Genomic DNA, 16,340 nt, shown 5'->3' with positions numbered 1-16,340 from the left:
CTCTTTATGGCAGTGCTATGATAGTAACATTTGGAAAAATATCTAGTAGCACGTTTATTTACTATTCATTAATATAATGATTCAAGTAAGACATTGTTCTATTTACATTTTTCTTCAATAAATGAAACAATAGGAGAGCAACTCAGTGACACTCTAGCAATCTGAGTCAAAGGTTTAGTGTCTGATCACTGTTACTCTATACATCTAACAGTGTATGGTGTATTACAGGAGACGGTGAGTTTCTTGAAATTCAGAGACCATGTCTTAGTTACTCTCACAGGGCCACAGCTGTGGCTTAATAGATAACCGTTAGATAAAAGATTGAATAAATAGAGTATGAGGCCTCCTGATCTTGTGTGTGTGTGCCCTCGTGTGTGTGAATTTTGCAAAATAAAGAAAATGTAAGTATCCATATATGACATATATATTTTTAAAATAAATTTATTTATTTATTTTTGGCTGTGTTGGGTCTTCGTTGCTGCGTGCAGGCTTTTCTCTAGTTGTGGCAAGAGGGGGCTAATCTTTGTGTGGAGCACAGGCTCTAGGCACGTGGGCTTCAGTAGTTGTGGTGCATGGGCTTCAGTAGTCATGGTGCATGGGAATTGTTGTTCTGCGACATGTGAGATCTTCCCGGACCAGGGGTCGAACCCGTGTCCCCTGCATTGGCAGGTGGATTCTTAACCACTGCGCCACCAGGGAAGTACCCTATGACATATATTTTTAAAAGTAGTCTGCTGACTCAGTACATTATGTGCACTAAAAGCAAAGAGAATAGTTTTGTACATTCATTTAATTCAGAAATTAAAAGAATATACAAACAGACGGTACATGACTACCTTTATACCCAGTGCCTTTAACATTAAGAATGGTTAAGTTTCTGATAATATAAGAAAAATGAAAACAAAACTATGCTTTTCTCTTTTGCTATTTTTCCAGATTTTTTCTTTTTTTCTTTGCTTCCTTTTTATCTTCTTTCACTTGTTCCTTCTTTTTTTTTTAACATCTTTATTGGAGTATAATTGCTTTACAATGTTGTGTTAGTTTCTGCTTTATAACAAAGTGAATCACCTATACATATACATATATCCCCATATCTCCTCCTTCTACATCTCCCTCCCACACTCCCTATCCCACCCCTCTAGGTGGTCACAGACCACTAAGCTGATCTCCCTGTGCTGTGCAGCTGCTTCCCACTAGCTATCTGTTTTACATTTGGTAGTGTATATATGTCCATGCCACTCTATCACTTCATCCCAGCTTACCCTTCCCCCTTCCTGTGTCCTCAAGTCCATTCTCTATGACTGTGTCTTTATTCCTGTCCTGCCCCTAGTTTCTTCAGAACCATTTTTTTTCAGATTCCATATATATGTGTTAGCATATGGTATTTGTTTTCCACTTTCTGACTTACTTCACTCTGTATGACAGACACTTAAGTCCATCCACCTCACTACAAATAACTCAATTGCGTTTCTTTTTATGGCTGAGTAATATTCCATTGTATATATGTGCCACATCTTCTTTATCCATTCATCTGTCTATGGACACTTAGGTTGCTTCCATGTCCTGGCTATTGTAAATAGAGCTACAGTGAACATTGTGGTACATGACTTTTTTTGAATTATGATTTTCTCAGGATATATGCCCAGGAGTGGGATTGCTGAGTCACATGGTAGTTCTATTTTTAGTTTTTTAAGGAACCTCCATACTGTTATCCATAGTGACTGTATCAATTTACATTCCCAACAACAGTGCAAGAGGGTTCCCTTTTCTCCACACCCTCTCCAGCATTTATTATTTGTAAATTTTTTGATGATGGCCATTCTGACTGGTGTGAGGTGACACCTCATTGTAGTTTTGATTTGCATTCCTCTAATGATTAGTGATGCTGAGCATCCTTTCATGTGTTTGTTGGCAGTCTGTATATCTTCTTTGGAAAAATGTCTACTTAGGTCTTCTGCCCATTTTTGGATTGGGTGGTTTGTTTATTTGATATTGAGCTGCATGAGGTGCTTGTAAATTTTGGAGATTAATCCTTTGTCAATTGCTTCATTTGCAAATATTTTCTCCCATGCTGAGGGTTGTCTTTTTGTCTTGTTTATGGTTTCCTTTGCTGTGCAAAAGCTTTTAAGTTTTATTAGGTCCCATTTGTTTACTTTTGTGTTTATTTCCATTCCTCTAGGAGGTGGGTCAAAAAGGATCTTGGTGTGATTTATGTCATAGAGTGTTCTGCCTATGTTTTCCTCTAAGAGTTGTACACTGCCTGGCCTTACTTTTAGAGCTTTAATCCATTTTGAGGTTATTTTTGTGTATGGTGTTAGGGAGTGTTCTAATATCATTCTTTTACATGTAGCTGTCCAGTTTTCCCAGCACCACTTATTGAAGAAACTGTCATTTCTCCATTGTATATTCTTGCCTCCTTTATCAATAATAAGGTGACCATATGTGTGTGGGTTTATCTCTGGACTCTCTGTCCTGTTCCATTGATCTATATTTCTGTTTTTGTGCCAGTACCATACTGTCTTGATTACTGTAGCTTTGTAGTATAATCTGAAGTCCGGGAGCCTGATTCCTCCAACTCGTTTTTCTTTCACAAATTGCTTTGGCTATTCGGGGTCTTTTGTGTTTCCATACAAATTGTGAAATTTTTTGTTCTAGTTCTGTGAAAAATGCCAGTGGTAGTTTGATAGGGATTGCATTCAATCTGTAGATTGCTTTGGGTAGTATAGTCATTTTCACAATGTTGATGCCTCCAATCCAAGAACATGGTATATCTCTCCATCTGTTTATATCATCTTTAATTTCTTTCATCAGTGTCTTATAGTTTTCTGCATACAGGTCTTTTGTCTCCTTAGGTAGGTTTATTCCTAGGTATTTTATGTTTTTTGTGGCAGTGGTAAATGGGAGTGTTTCCTTAATTTCTCCTTAAGATTTTTCATCATTAGTGTATAGGAATAAAAGAGATTTCTGTGCATTAATTTTGTATCCTGCTACTTTACCAAATTCATTGATTAGCTCTAGTAGTTTTCTGGTAGCATCTTTTTTTTTTTTTTTTTTGCGCTATGCGGGCCTCTCACTGTTGTGGCCTCTCCCATTGTGGAGCACAGGCTCCGGACGCGCAGGCTCAGCGGCCATGGCTCACGGGCCTAGCTGTTCTGCAGCATGTGGGATCTTCCCAGACCAGGGCACGAACCTGCGTCCCCTGCATCGGCAGGCAGACTCTCAACCACTGCACCACCAGGGAAGCCCTGGTAGCATCTTTATGATTCTCTATGTATAGTATCATGTCATCTGCAAATAGTGACAGCTTTACTACTTCTTTAACGATTTGGCATCCTTTTATTTCTTTATCTTCTCTGATTGCTGTGGCTAAAACTTCCAAAACTATGTTGAATAATAGTGGTGAGAGTGGACACCCTTGTCTTGTCCCTGATCTTAGGGGAAATGGTTTCAGTTTTTCACCACTGAGAACGATGTTGGCTGTGGGTTTGTCATATATGGGCTTTATTATGTTGAGATTAGGTCCCTGTATGCCTTCTTTCTGGAGAGTTTTTATCATAAACGGGTACTGAATTTTGTCAAATGCTTTTTCTGCATCTATTGAGATGATCACATGGTTTTTATTCTTCGGTTTGTTAATATGGTGTATCAATTTGATTGATTTGTGTATATTGAAGAATCCTTGCATTCCTGGGACAAACCCCACTTGATCATGGTGTATGATCCTTTTAATGTGCTGTTGGATTCTGTTTGCTGGTATTTTGTTGAGGATTTTTGTTCTGTGTTCATCAGTGATATTGGCCTGTAGTTTTCTTTCTTTGTGACATCTTTGTCTCGTTTTGGTACCAGGGTGATGGGGGCCTTGTAGAATGAGTTTGGGAGTGTTCCTCCCTCTGTTATATTTTGGAAGGTTTTGCGAAGGGTAGGTGTTAGCTCTTCTCTAAATGTTTGATAGAATTTGCCTGTGAAGCCATCTGGTCCTGGGCTTTTGTTTTTTGGAAGATTTTTCATCACAGTCTCAATTTCAGTGCTTGTGATTGGTCTGTTCATATTTTCTATTTCTTCCTGATTCAGTCTTGGAAGGTTGTGCTTCTCTAAGAATTTGTCCATTTCTTCCAGGTTGTCTATTTTATTGGCATATAGTTGCTTGTAGTAATCTCTCATGATCCTTTGTATTTCTGCAGTGTCAGTTGTTACTTCTACTCTTTCATTTCTAATTCTATTGATTTGAGTCTTCTCCCTTTCTTTCTTGATGGGTCTGGCTAATGGTTTATCCATTTTGTTTATCTTCTCAAAGAACCAGCTTTTAGTTTTATTGATCTTTGCTATTGTTTCCTTCATTTCTTTTTCATTTATTTCTGATCTGATCTTTATGATTTCTTTCCTTCTGCTAACTTTGGTGTTTTTTTGCTCTTCTTTCACTAATTGTTTTAGGTGTAAAGTTAGGTTGTTTACTGAAGATGTTTCTTGATTCTTGAGGTAGGATTTTATTACTATAAACTTCCCTCTTACAAGTGCTTTTGCTGCATTCCATAGGTTTTGAGTCATCATGTTTTCATTGCTGTTGTTTCTAGGTATTTTTTGATTTCCTCATTGATTTCTTCAGTGATCTCTTGGTTATTTAGTAGTGTATTGTTTAGCCTCCATGTGTTTGTATGTTTCACAGATTTTTTTCTTGTAATTGGTATCTAGTCGCATAGTGTTGTGGTCGGAAAAGATACTTGATACGATTTCAATTTTCTTAAATTTACCAAGGCTTGATTTGTGACCCAAGATATGATCTATCCTGGAGGATGTTCCATGAACACTTGAGAAGGAAGTGTACTCTGTTGTTTTTGGGTGGAATGTCCTATAAATATCAATTAAGTCCATCTTGTTTAATATATCATTTAAAGCTTGTGTTCCCTTATTTATTTTCATCTTGGATGATCTGTCCATTGGTGAAAGTGAGGTGTTAAAGTCCCCTACTATTATTGTGTTACTGTCGATTTCCCCTTTTATGGCTGTTAGCATTTGCCTTACGTATTCAGGTGCTCCTATGTTGGGTGCATAAATATTTACAATTGTTATATCTTCTTGGATTGATCCCTTGATCATTATGTAGTGTCCTTCTTTGTCTCTTGTAATAGTCTTTATTTTAAAGTCTATTTTGTCTGATATGAGAATTGCTGCTCCAGCTTTCTTTTGATTTCCATTTGCAGGGAAAGTCATTTTCTATCCCCTCACTTTCAGTCTGTATGTGTCCCGAGATCTGAAGTGGGTCTCTTGTAGACAGCATATATATGTATCTTGTTTTTGTGTCCCTTCAGCCTGTCTATGTCTTTTGGTTGGAGCATTTAATCTATTTAAGGTAGTTATCCATATGTATGTTCCTATTCCCATTTTCTTAATTGTTTTGCGTTTGTTATTGTCGGTGTTTTCCTTCTCTTGTGTTTCCTGCCTAGAGAAGTTCCTTTAGCATTTGTTGTAGAGCTGGTTTGGTGGTGCCAAATTCTCTTAGCTTTTTCTTGTCTGTAAAGGTTTCAATTTCTCCATCAAAGCTGAATGAGATCCTTGCTGGGTCGAGTAATCTTGGTTTTAGGTTTTTCCCTTTCATCACTTTAAATGTGGCCTGCCACTCCCTTCTGGCTTACAGGGTTTCTGCTGAAAGATCAGCTGTTAACCTTATGGAGATTCCCTTGTATGTTATTTGTTGTTTTTCCCTTCCTGCTTTTAATATGTTTTCTTTGTATGTAGTTTTTGATAGTTTGATTAATATGTGTCTTGGCATGTTTCTCCTTGGATTTATCCTGTATGGGACTCTCTACGCTTCCTGGACTTGACTATTTCCTTTCCCATATTAGGGAAGTTTTCATCTATAATCTCTTGAAATATTTTCTCAGTCCCCTTATTTTTCTCTTCTTCTTCTGGGACCCCTGTAATTCGAATGTTGGTGCATTTAATGTTTTCCCAGAGGTCTCTGAGACTGTCCTCATTTCTTATCATTCTTTTTTCCTTTATTCCACTCTATGGTAGTTAGTTCCACTATTTTACCTTCAAGGTCACTTATCTGTTGTTCTGCCTCAGTTATTCTGCTATTGATTCCTTCTGGAGAATTTTTAATTTCATTTATTGTGTTGTTCATCATTGTTTGTTTGCTGTTTATTTCTTGTAGGTCCTTGTTAAACACTTCTTGTATTTTCTCCATTCTATTTCCAAGATTTTGGATCATCTTTACTCTCATTGCTCTGAATTCTTTTTCGGGTAGACTGCCTATTTCCTCTCCATTTGTTTGGTCTGGTGGGTTTTTACCTTGCTCCTTCATCTGCTATGTGTTTCTCTGTCTTCTCATTTTGCTTAACTTAACTGTGTTTGGGGTCTCCTTTTGACAGGCTGCAGGTTCTTAGTTCCTGTTGTTTTTGGTGTCTGCCCCGAGTGGCTAAGTTTGGTTCAGTGGGTTTTGTAGGCTTCCTGGTGGAGGTGACTGGTGCCTGTGTTCTGGTGGATGAGGCTTGATCTTGTATTTCTGGTGGGGAGGATTGCATCCGGTGGTGTATTTTGGGGTGTCTGTGACCTTATTATGATTTTAGGCAGCCTCTCTGCTAATGGGTGGGGTTGTGTTCCTGTCCTGCTAGTTGTTTGGCATAAGATGTCCAGCACTATAGCTTGTTAGTCGTTGATTGGAACTGGGTCTTAGTGTTGAGATGGAGATCTCTGGGAGAGCTTTTGCCATTTGATATTACTTGGAGCTGGGAGGTCTCTGCTGGACCAGTGTCCTGAACTCGGCTCTCCCACCTCAGAGGCACAGGCCGGACACCTGACCGGCTCACCAAGACCCTGTCAGCCACCCGGCTGTTGGGAAGTCTGAGGTCTTCTGCCAGCGTTCAGTAGGTGTTCTGTAGGAGTTGTTCCACATGTAGATGTATTTCTGATGTATTTGTGGGGAGGAAGCTGATCTCCACATCTTACTCCTCTGCCATCTTGAAGGTCTCCTCCACTTGTTCCTTTTCAAATGAAAATGCTCTTTGCACGTTGATTTTTTTTGCTGTTTTGTATATTGGGGGTTCACAGCAAGTCTTACCTTACACAACTTTGTTTCATTGTTGATTAGATTATATCTAAGCTTGCCAACATTAAATGCCATTTTGCAAATAAAACTATTGTATTTTCTCATCTAAAATTACTCTAAAAATGACACAATCCAAAATCCATGAAAGGTTATGAGAGACCAAATATAACAAGTTGTTAAGGCAGATGGACTACTTTGGTTGAGAAGGCTGTGTGCAAATTTAGATATATGATTTTAAGGAAATCAAAGGATGTTTTCTTAATTTTAAAATCTGATGTTCTGTATTAGAACATAAAAATATAATTTGAGTTATAAGTAGCTTTTCAGCTCAGCTGTTCGACTACCTGAATATCACAATTTCTGATTTATCATATGAATCATGTCAGTTTTTATTGTTCATATCTTTTCAGGCATCTGGCAAGCTGAGATTGCGATTTGTTTTCACATATGTTGTGATAGAGAAGATTCAGGATGTGTAGTGGTTTAGCATCAGGCTGTATGTGCTTTAATTCTCACTTCCAGTGGTAAAACATTCTGTCATATTTTTAAAGTATTGGAATTCTCATTCTAATGTATGTTAAGTGGTTTTCTATTTCTATACTTTTTGTATCTCCTTTATCATCTCTACCACCCACCTTCCCAATTATAAACAACAAAATTCTACAAATATGATCATTAATTTTTGTTTTCAGCTTAGTCTAGATATCTAATTAAATGGATGATTATCTGAATACAATCTTACAGTAGGATAATTGCTTCATTTATAATTCAAATACATATTTAGGTAATTCTTTTCTTAAATATATCAGTAGGTATATATAATATGCTTATATCTATGTTTCTTTACTAAACTGTGATATGGTTAAGCTATCTTAAACTTTTCCTGTTTGTTTATAAATTTGTCTTCTGAAATTAGGACTTCATTTGTCTTAAATATTCCTGATTCTCATATACCATTTGCTATAATTTAGTTCTTATGACTTGTCTTATATTTTTCTTTCTTCTTCTATCTCACGTATATGCAGTTGAGAAATACTATTTCAAATAAAACATATGGAAAATAACAGATGTATTACAGTTGGTCTCTGAGAAAGTTGGCTATTTGCTGGATGAAATAGTCTTGAGAATCTTTTATTGGAAATATTTTAACTGTTATAAATTGACTATTAATTGATACCATCATGAACACCTTCCTCCCAATTTTCTGTCAAGTTGCCTTTGCTTTCCTATTGTACCCCTCTTGCCTTAGTAACCTTTTTGCTTCCTCCTACTCTCCACTCTCACCCCTCTAATTGTGACTAATGGCTAGAACCTAATACACATTTCACCACCCACACTTTGCTGACAACATAAATTATTTGGATAAAGATGGACAATATTCATTAGCTGTTGTGTGCACTTTACTGAAAGAGCCTTACACAGGAGTGCCACACTCTCCCATTTTTATTAAAAGTTAAAATGCTTTTCCTGTCTTGGGGATTGGGGTGAGTTAGCCATGATAGAGGACAGGGCTACAGTGCTAATAAATAAAAATAATAAGTATTACCTCTGGTTGAGTGACCCTGGGAAAAGAGCACTACAAAGTTATTTGTTGTTCCCTTTCACTTGTCAACAGCACTGGCTTAAAAGCCACCCAGACCACCTATCATCTAATTATTGTCTAAAACTAGATGAGATGGATAAAACTGGACTAACATTTTATTTTTGAAAAGTTTGACTCTTTATTAAAAGAACTTATTGTGGTGTGTGGTATATGGAGAAGAATACTAAACTAGGAGTTAGGCTTCAAGTGCTGTCTTCATCATTAATTAGATTTATTATCTTAGTCAAGTTTTAACCTTAAGTTAGATTTTCAGTCTGTAAAATGAAGAGTTTGTTCTAGACTAGTTGTTACCCAACTTGTATTGAGCAAAACAGTCATCTCCCAAAACTAGTTTCCTTGGTCAAATATTTAAGTAATACTATGTAATCCATAACTCACTTAAAGATAGACAGTCTGTTAACACATAAAGTGATCTAAATCTTGTAAAAAAAAGAAATGTAAATTTGTTTAATGTTAATTACATTTACATGACAGTGGAATGCTTATTTTATTTGTTTGCTTTAGTTTTACTTGTAACCAAGCAATTTATGTTGGTTGGTTACAAGTAAACCAACCAACATAAATTTATGTCCAGTATATGTTTTAGTAAATTAGTTTTGTGGAATGCTTATCTAAATGTTATCTAAAGCTCCTTCCAGGTTTAAAATGCTGATCCTATGATATGAATAATCGACATATGCTTTTACTTCTTGACTTTGAAGGAGGTATTAGTGTATTTTTGACATTCAGCCATATTGTTGTTCCTTCCAAAAGACAACCTTCATCCCTCAATATGTACCCTATCACATGTCAGGAATAACACAGCTTAGTTTAAGCCACAAAATTAAAGTATAAACAGTGGTAGATTTGGTATGACCTAACTCCTGGGACTTTGTTTAAAAAGTCACATATTATACATACATATTTTTTGCTTGTTTGATTTTTTCAATGAGCTCTGCCACTGCAGCTCAAGGGAGATTAAGGAAAAAAAAAAAACCTACATAAACACAAAGCAAAAACCTGAGCTTGTGTGTAAAGCTACTGCACTGGAGCGAATGTGGTTTAATTCTTGGCACTGGGAGCTTGTTGGAGAATTACAATATGTTGGCATGAGTCTCTGGGTTGGGTCTCATTGTTCCAGATGAGGGAGTCAGTCTTAAGGGTGTTTGGCACTGAAGGGGAAAAGGAGTGAGAGTTATAGGGAACGAGCAGGCCCTAAAGAGGCAGGATGCTGTTGTAACAATGGCTGGCACAGTTAGGGGGGCCGTTCACTGGTGGGGATTGCCATAGGCATTGATGTGAAGAACCATATGTGAGTAAAAGAGGCAAGGGTAAGAAGGGAAAAGCAAGCAAACATATCAAAAGGGTCCTGATGGCAGAAAGAGACAAAAGTAATCCAGTGAGAGTCATCTTAATGGATTGACTGATAAGGATAGCTTTCATTTCTCTCTAATTTATCTTACAGCTTATTTCTCAATATTTATTTTATTTTCTCTTTAAAAATATATATGTACGCAAAAAAAAAAATTAGTGGATTATAACCACCTTTTGGGGCTTCCCTGGTGGTGCAGTGGTTGAGAGTCTGCCTGCTGATGCAGGGGACACGGGTTCGTGCCCTGGTCCAGGAAGATCCCACATGCCGCAGAGCGGCTAGGTCCGTGAGCCATGGCCGCTGAGCCTGCGCGTCCGGAGCCTGTGCTCCGCAACGGGAGAGGCCACAACAGTGAGAGGCCCGCGTACCGCAAAAAAAAAAAAAAAAAAAAAAGTGTGTGTGTGTGTGTGTGTGTGTATATATATATATATATATATATATATATATATATATATGCATTTACCTTACCCCTAAAAAGACAGATTCTCTAATTAAGAGGCCATGGTTTTGTATTCCATCTGTTCTACTTTCTGGCTAGGTGATGCTGGGCCTTGGTTTTCTTTCTGAGCCTCAGTTTTCTCATCTGCAAAATGGATATAATGATAATATACAACATTGACAAATTATTGTATCTGACAGCATTCTGTAAACTGAAATGCCATGCAAATAATAATAACTAATATTATCTGTCATGCTTATTTTAATATAGAGAGCTCTAGCTTTAATTTTAATGATAATCATGATACGCCAATGCTTGGGAAAAGTAAATCTCAGGAGACTCTTTAAAGTGTTTAAAGTAAAACTATGACACATCTTAACATGAAAATAATGAATAATCCAGAATTTGAACATTTGGGAATAACTGTATGTCTAGAAACATACCATACTCACAGTTTAAAATACAATTCTACATGTATTTATTTTCAATCACGTCTTAGAAAGTGGAATATTTAATAGATAACTACTGTCTCTTTTACTCCATAAGCACTGAAGTAGCAGTTACATAATTGTGTCAGATTTCACTTTAATCATATTCACACATTAATGAACAGGTATATTATAAATATTGAGATTTTGCCATTTGATATTTCACGGTTTTAATCATTTATATTCTATTGGATCTTTACGATTTTCAGAGAAATTCAGTCATTGGTACATGTCCATTTATTGTGATCATTATTGTGAGATCATTTCATACCACTTCTTCATGAACTACCAGTGGAAATAAATTCAATCAGTAGCAGTTGTAGAATATTGAACATGAATTTGCTTAAAGCTCTTTGTTTTACAGTAATTCAGACAGAGAGGTGAAGTAGGTGAAAAGATATGCTTTTGGTCCCCCTGAGCTAGTGTTAAAGTCCTGGTGAGAATCCATATTGTTTGACTTATAGCCCAATAGTCCTTCCACCTTATGAATACATTTTCATTTCAATGCATATATCTGCTATATGGTCATAGGTTTTCCTTAAATCATCCAAAATTCTAAAGTTCAAAGTCATATAGTGGGACTACATCCTGAACATATTGAAAATTGTAAGGAATCTTGGCTTTTAATCTCATCATGCTGCCCATAGGTACATGTTACCCTGGGATATTCAATTTATCCTTTCAAATGTTTACTTCGTCCATCCACTGGAGTTAATAACAACAGTTTTTCTGACTGTCCATGGCTGTTTTGCAGGTGAAATGCAGTAATGTGTGTGTACTAAAAAGAGCAAAGGCTTTGGGATCCAGTAAGTTGAACTTAGCTCCGTATTGGGCAAGTCACAATATTTCTCAAAACTTTGGTGTCTTAATGGTGAAACAGATGTACCAATATCTAATTCAGGAGATTATTATGAGAAGTTTGAGATACCACATGTAAAGGACCTGGTACACTGTTTCTCACTTAACCCTCAAAATGGCACCTATCATTATCGTCATCAACAAGAGACTTAGGAATTTGTAGGGAAAAAAATAAACCTTAGTCCAAGACTCAGCTCTGCCCATTACATATGGTGAAACCTCAAATAAATCCTTTTCTTCCTTTGGTTTTTTTCTTAACCTGAAAGGTGGATATAATAACACAATCTGAGTCTTCAGATTTTTGCTTTGATTAAATGAGAGAATACAGGTAAAAGCATCTAGCATAGTTCCTGGCACACAGGCTGTTCAATAAACGTTTATTGAATCTGAGTTTAAAGTATATACCTCATCCAAATTGCAAGTATTATTGTCTTTATTCATCCACAGGCATGACAACCCAGAGTTAGATATATTTCTGATTTTACATCTTGCAAATTACTTGGTCTTAAAGAAGTTATTCATTTTTTTCTGTAGTGTATGTTAAAAGTCAGGTACTTGAAAAAACTGGCTTTGTATGAGAGCCTCCTATCTTTATGCAAGTTAATAAAGAGGCCAGGAATGTTGTGCAGGTTTCAGAAATCTGGCGGCTGTTTCTTTAACTCTGCAACTTAGACAGAAGACTTCTGTTTCTTTATGAGCACACTACAGTGAATATTTTGTCTAGCTGCAGGGGAAAAGCTTTGTCATGGACTTTGCAGACAATAGCCTTAAAAGTAAAATGGTCTGCTTTTGGTGCCGGGAGGTTCAGGGCCCTATTGTTAGTGCACAATGGATTTCTATTGCTGCATTCCTGCTTTGCAAGGTTTGTTAGCTTATAATGACTGACGGTACTTTACTGCAAATACCATATTGGTTGGACCCTGTTTACATGCTACTCAAGAATTTTTGTAGAGTGCTGGAAAAAAGAAACAGTGGTATTTGTTTGACCTACTCTGATAAGGTTTAAAAAATGACTTCACTCACCACGTGTTTACTGCGAATGTAGAAACATTGGCTATCCCTGCAGAAGTATTTTAAAGTTACTTTTAAAGCCTCAGTGAACAGAAATATTGATTACAGTAAGAAGAGATTTAATGCATTTTATTACTCAGAATTGTCATTACCATTTTCAAAACAGTGTGGCATAGAAATAGGGATATTTTAAGAAAAAGTAAAATCTTTAGGAACTTTTATCCTTAAATGTGAAAAAATAGAAAGATATATTTTGTTATAAAGGGAAAAAGAACATTTCACACATTCCATGTAAATGTGCACACAGTAGTTGTGGGGTGTGTTTGTGTGTGTGTGTGTGTACATGTACACACTATACATACAGGCTATGTGAAGAAGTAATCATTCAGAGCTTTTCACTATTTTATTTTCCCCAAGTTTTTGACATCTGAAAAAGAAGCAATCCACGCTGCCACAGTTTTTCCAAAGAAAATTTCACCTCCCATTCGTTGAAGACTCCACACAGGCTTTGTGACTCTGATAGCTGATGTCTTTAAGATGAGGGCCTGAGAAAAGTAGACAGCATTAGCCAAGATGATGCTGAAGACGCTTTAAAATGCATTTTATTGTGGGGAAAATTAACACGTTTCTAATAATCTTAGGGTCTCTAGGCCAGGCTGTCCCTTTGATAAGTTAACATGTACTCCCTTTATGCTCCTAGTAGGGGGTAAACAAATGTCTGAACAAACACAAATACGCATAAACACCAATGTGGAGAATGGCAGTGTGTCTTCGATCTAGATAATAAGTGTGGGTATTGTCATTTAGATGGAGCATACTGGGACACTTATCTTTTAGCACACACCATTTTCTAACTGAATGCAGGGCTAATCGTGGGATTGAAAGCCATTGTAATTGTGTACCCATCTAAATGCTGACAAGAATATACAATTACATTATTTGGAACTGAGTTTAATGTTTCAGAGTTTTATTAGCATTTATATTTACTTATACATTAAAATTCAACACAAAAGGAGAGATCAAAACCATGTGACATATAGAAACAAATGTCAGACTACCACATAACCCTGCTCTCTAAAACCTGTGTGTCCTGTCTTAATACAGGGCATTTTAAAAGAGTGTGATACAAATCTGAAATAAGCAAATAATGTTTCCATTATAGATATTACTTACTTGTCTAGATTCTGCAATCTTTGTAAAGCTTCTTTGACACCAGCTCTTTTTTATATGTTCAGGGTACTGGCAAATCTTTCCACAGTGTGCTAACCACCACACGATGTTAAACACATATTATGAAGTGGATGTAATTGTAAACACACAGAGGGACATAATTACATGTAGCAGATTTAAGAGCTAATTCTTTGCCTTTTTTTTTACTCTGCATTTTATCAACATAATTATTTTTTGACTGCAGACTAACACCCTGAAATTGACAAGCATCCATTATAGCAGGAATTTGTTCACCAAATTGGAAAACAATGAACTGCAGGTTTATATGTACCCATTGTCATAAAGAATTAGTACGGCTTTGTTCCACAAGAGGAAAAAGCTAATGATTTTGAAACAGCAGGTGACAAAACACATTCTTTTTTTCCTCCCCTGTTATCAGTTTGTTGATGAAGTCATTATGAACTGGGACCAGGGTAGGGATGGCCTTATTTTTAGCAGATAGACTTTTAATGAGCTTCATTATAAAGATAGTCACGTTGATTTGCTTACCTGTTTTTTTTTTTCTTTACTTAGAAACCCCCAGTATTGAAAAGCTACTATCAAAGGACTGGAAAGACAAGCTTCTTGCAATGGGATCAGGGAACTTTGGTGAAATAAAAGGTAATATGTTTGCAATTATTTTGATCTAAAATGTTCCGAAATGAATCTGATATTTACAAATATTAGTGGTGATAAAGTACTTCTGCCCCCATGCACTCTGTCTTTGGTGTTTCTTCTTTCTAGCTTGAAAAGGGATGTACAATGGTTCTTATTTTCTCTCTGTGCCTTATAATAGTATGCTTTTTTAACAGAATAACCCCACTATATCTTTAACAGTCTTTGATTTTCATCTTTTTAAAAAATTTTAAATGACTTACTTTATAAGTACAAATGTATCTACAGCAGGGTTAAAAACTGTATGAGATGATTTTATACATTCTACATATTAGAAGTATGAATATATGTAATCTCCACTTAAAACCAGGAGTGACAAAGGGAGAAGGTTTAATTCCTCATATAAAAATAAAATCAAGTGATGCTTTCAATGAATTAAAAAGTGCGTTTTCTCAGAGCATAGCAGGCAATCTATGGTCTTCTATTTGTTGCCAATAGGACACTTTTGAATCTGAGTTCTAAAGGATTAATTTTAAGGAAAAACTACTTATTAATATTAATATATTTTGTTATGTATTACTCTGTATATTTTTGATAGAAGCTGAATATATATTTTAAATATCACCAGATTTATATTGATATACATGTAGAAATATGTGTGTAAATAACTTTTTTGCATATGTGTGTACGTACAAGTGTTCTCCCACTGAGAGGCAATCATCTCTCTTAAGGCTTTACTACATCAGAGCATCCTGGAGAAGGGCAAAGCACAAATCAGTCTTCTCATATGTTTGACTTACGTGATGTCAATATCTCTGTTTGGGAAACTTCCATAAAATGTTTGATTGAGTGTCTCACTTTTCATCCATATATTTGGCGTTTTTACATATATTCAGGCTATGATTAGGTGTGAATGGGTGGTGAGAGAATGAATTCCTGATAATCAGCAAATTAAGTAACCAGAACCTATAATGGAATGAAATTCAAACAAGTAATAATTAATATCCCTTAAAGAGCTTGAAGACAAAGTTTAAAGAGAACAGAAAAGTTTCATTTTCTGAGGCAGCAAGTCCTCTATTTTGTTGGATTTTAACCCATTTGCACCTGAGATGCAGGATGTATTCTCCAAGGTCCTTTATTCTCCTGTGACCTGGGTAATAACTGAGAGCAGAGCAGAGAAGACCGCCTGTTCCAAGCCTTGTGATCTCATTCCATTGGAGGACAAACATTTTTCCCTCCCTCCTTTTCCTCACAAGTCTAACTTAAAAGCAGCAACAGCAGTGATGATAAGCTTAGAGGAAAGAAGCTCAGCTGTCCTTTCAGGCTTGCCTGTGGGGTTAGTTCAGGAAGCTGCAGTACAGTCACAAAAGAAGTTTCTGTCTTTAATTTTGAGTTTTTTAAGCTTCACATTCAGAGCACAAGTTTAGTTATTGTCCTCTGGTTCTGTTCAAAAAAGCTGTTTTCTGATGCATTTTAAAAGCAACTGTAGATCTTTCTTCTGTTGGGGGCATGGTTATTAGGTGCTCGGATCAGGTTTGGCAGAAAACTGGAGGAAAAAAGCGCTGGGTTACTTTTCCTATTGACTGCCCGTGACAGTTGCAATTACTATCCATTGTTCATAGGTGGCTCAAAAGTGGAGAGGCTACAATAGTGTGTTGCCCTCTGGGGGGAAATGAATTTGACTTAATGGTTCTTAGTGGGGTCAGACCCTATGATTATGT

At 36.4% G+C, this 16,340-nt stretch overlaps 1 protein-coding gene across 10 annotated transcripts in view; it reads left to right on the top strand.

The window, feature by feature from the left end:
- SOX5 (SRY-box transcription factor 5) overlaps window positions 1-16,340 on the top strand; it is a 1,022,130-nt gene that overhangs the window by 789,029 nt on the left and 216,761 nt on the right. For all 10 annotated transcript variants that reach the window (XM_081248196.1, XM_081248197.1, XM_081248195.1 and 7 more), the window contains one exon: window positions 14,539-14,625. In XM_081248196.1, the coding sequence (XP_081104322.1) occupies window positions 14,539-14,625 (87 nt within the window). The remainder of the gene's footprint in view (window positions 1-14,538; window positions 14,626-16,340) is intronic.

Source organism: Mesoplodon bidens (genome assembly GCF_964165515.1).
Source record: "Mesoplodon bidens genome assembly, chromosome: 11".
NCBI lineage: Eukaryota > Metazoa > Chordata > Mammalia > Artiodactyla > Ziphiidae > Mesoplodon > Mesoplodon bidens.
Note: the sequence above shows the minus strand (reverse complement) of the source record. Positions and strands in the feature narration are given on the sequence as shown.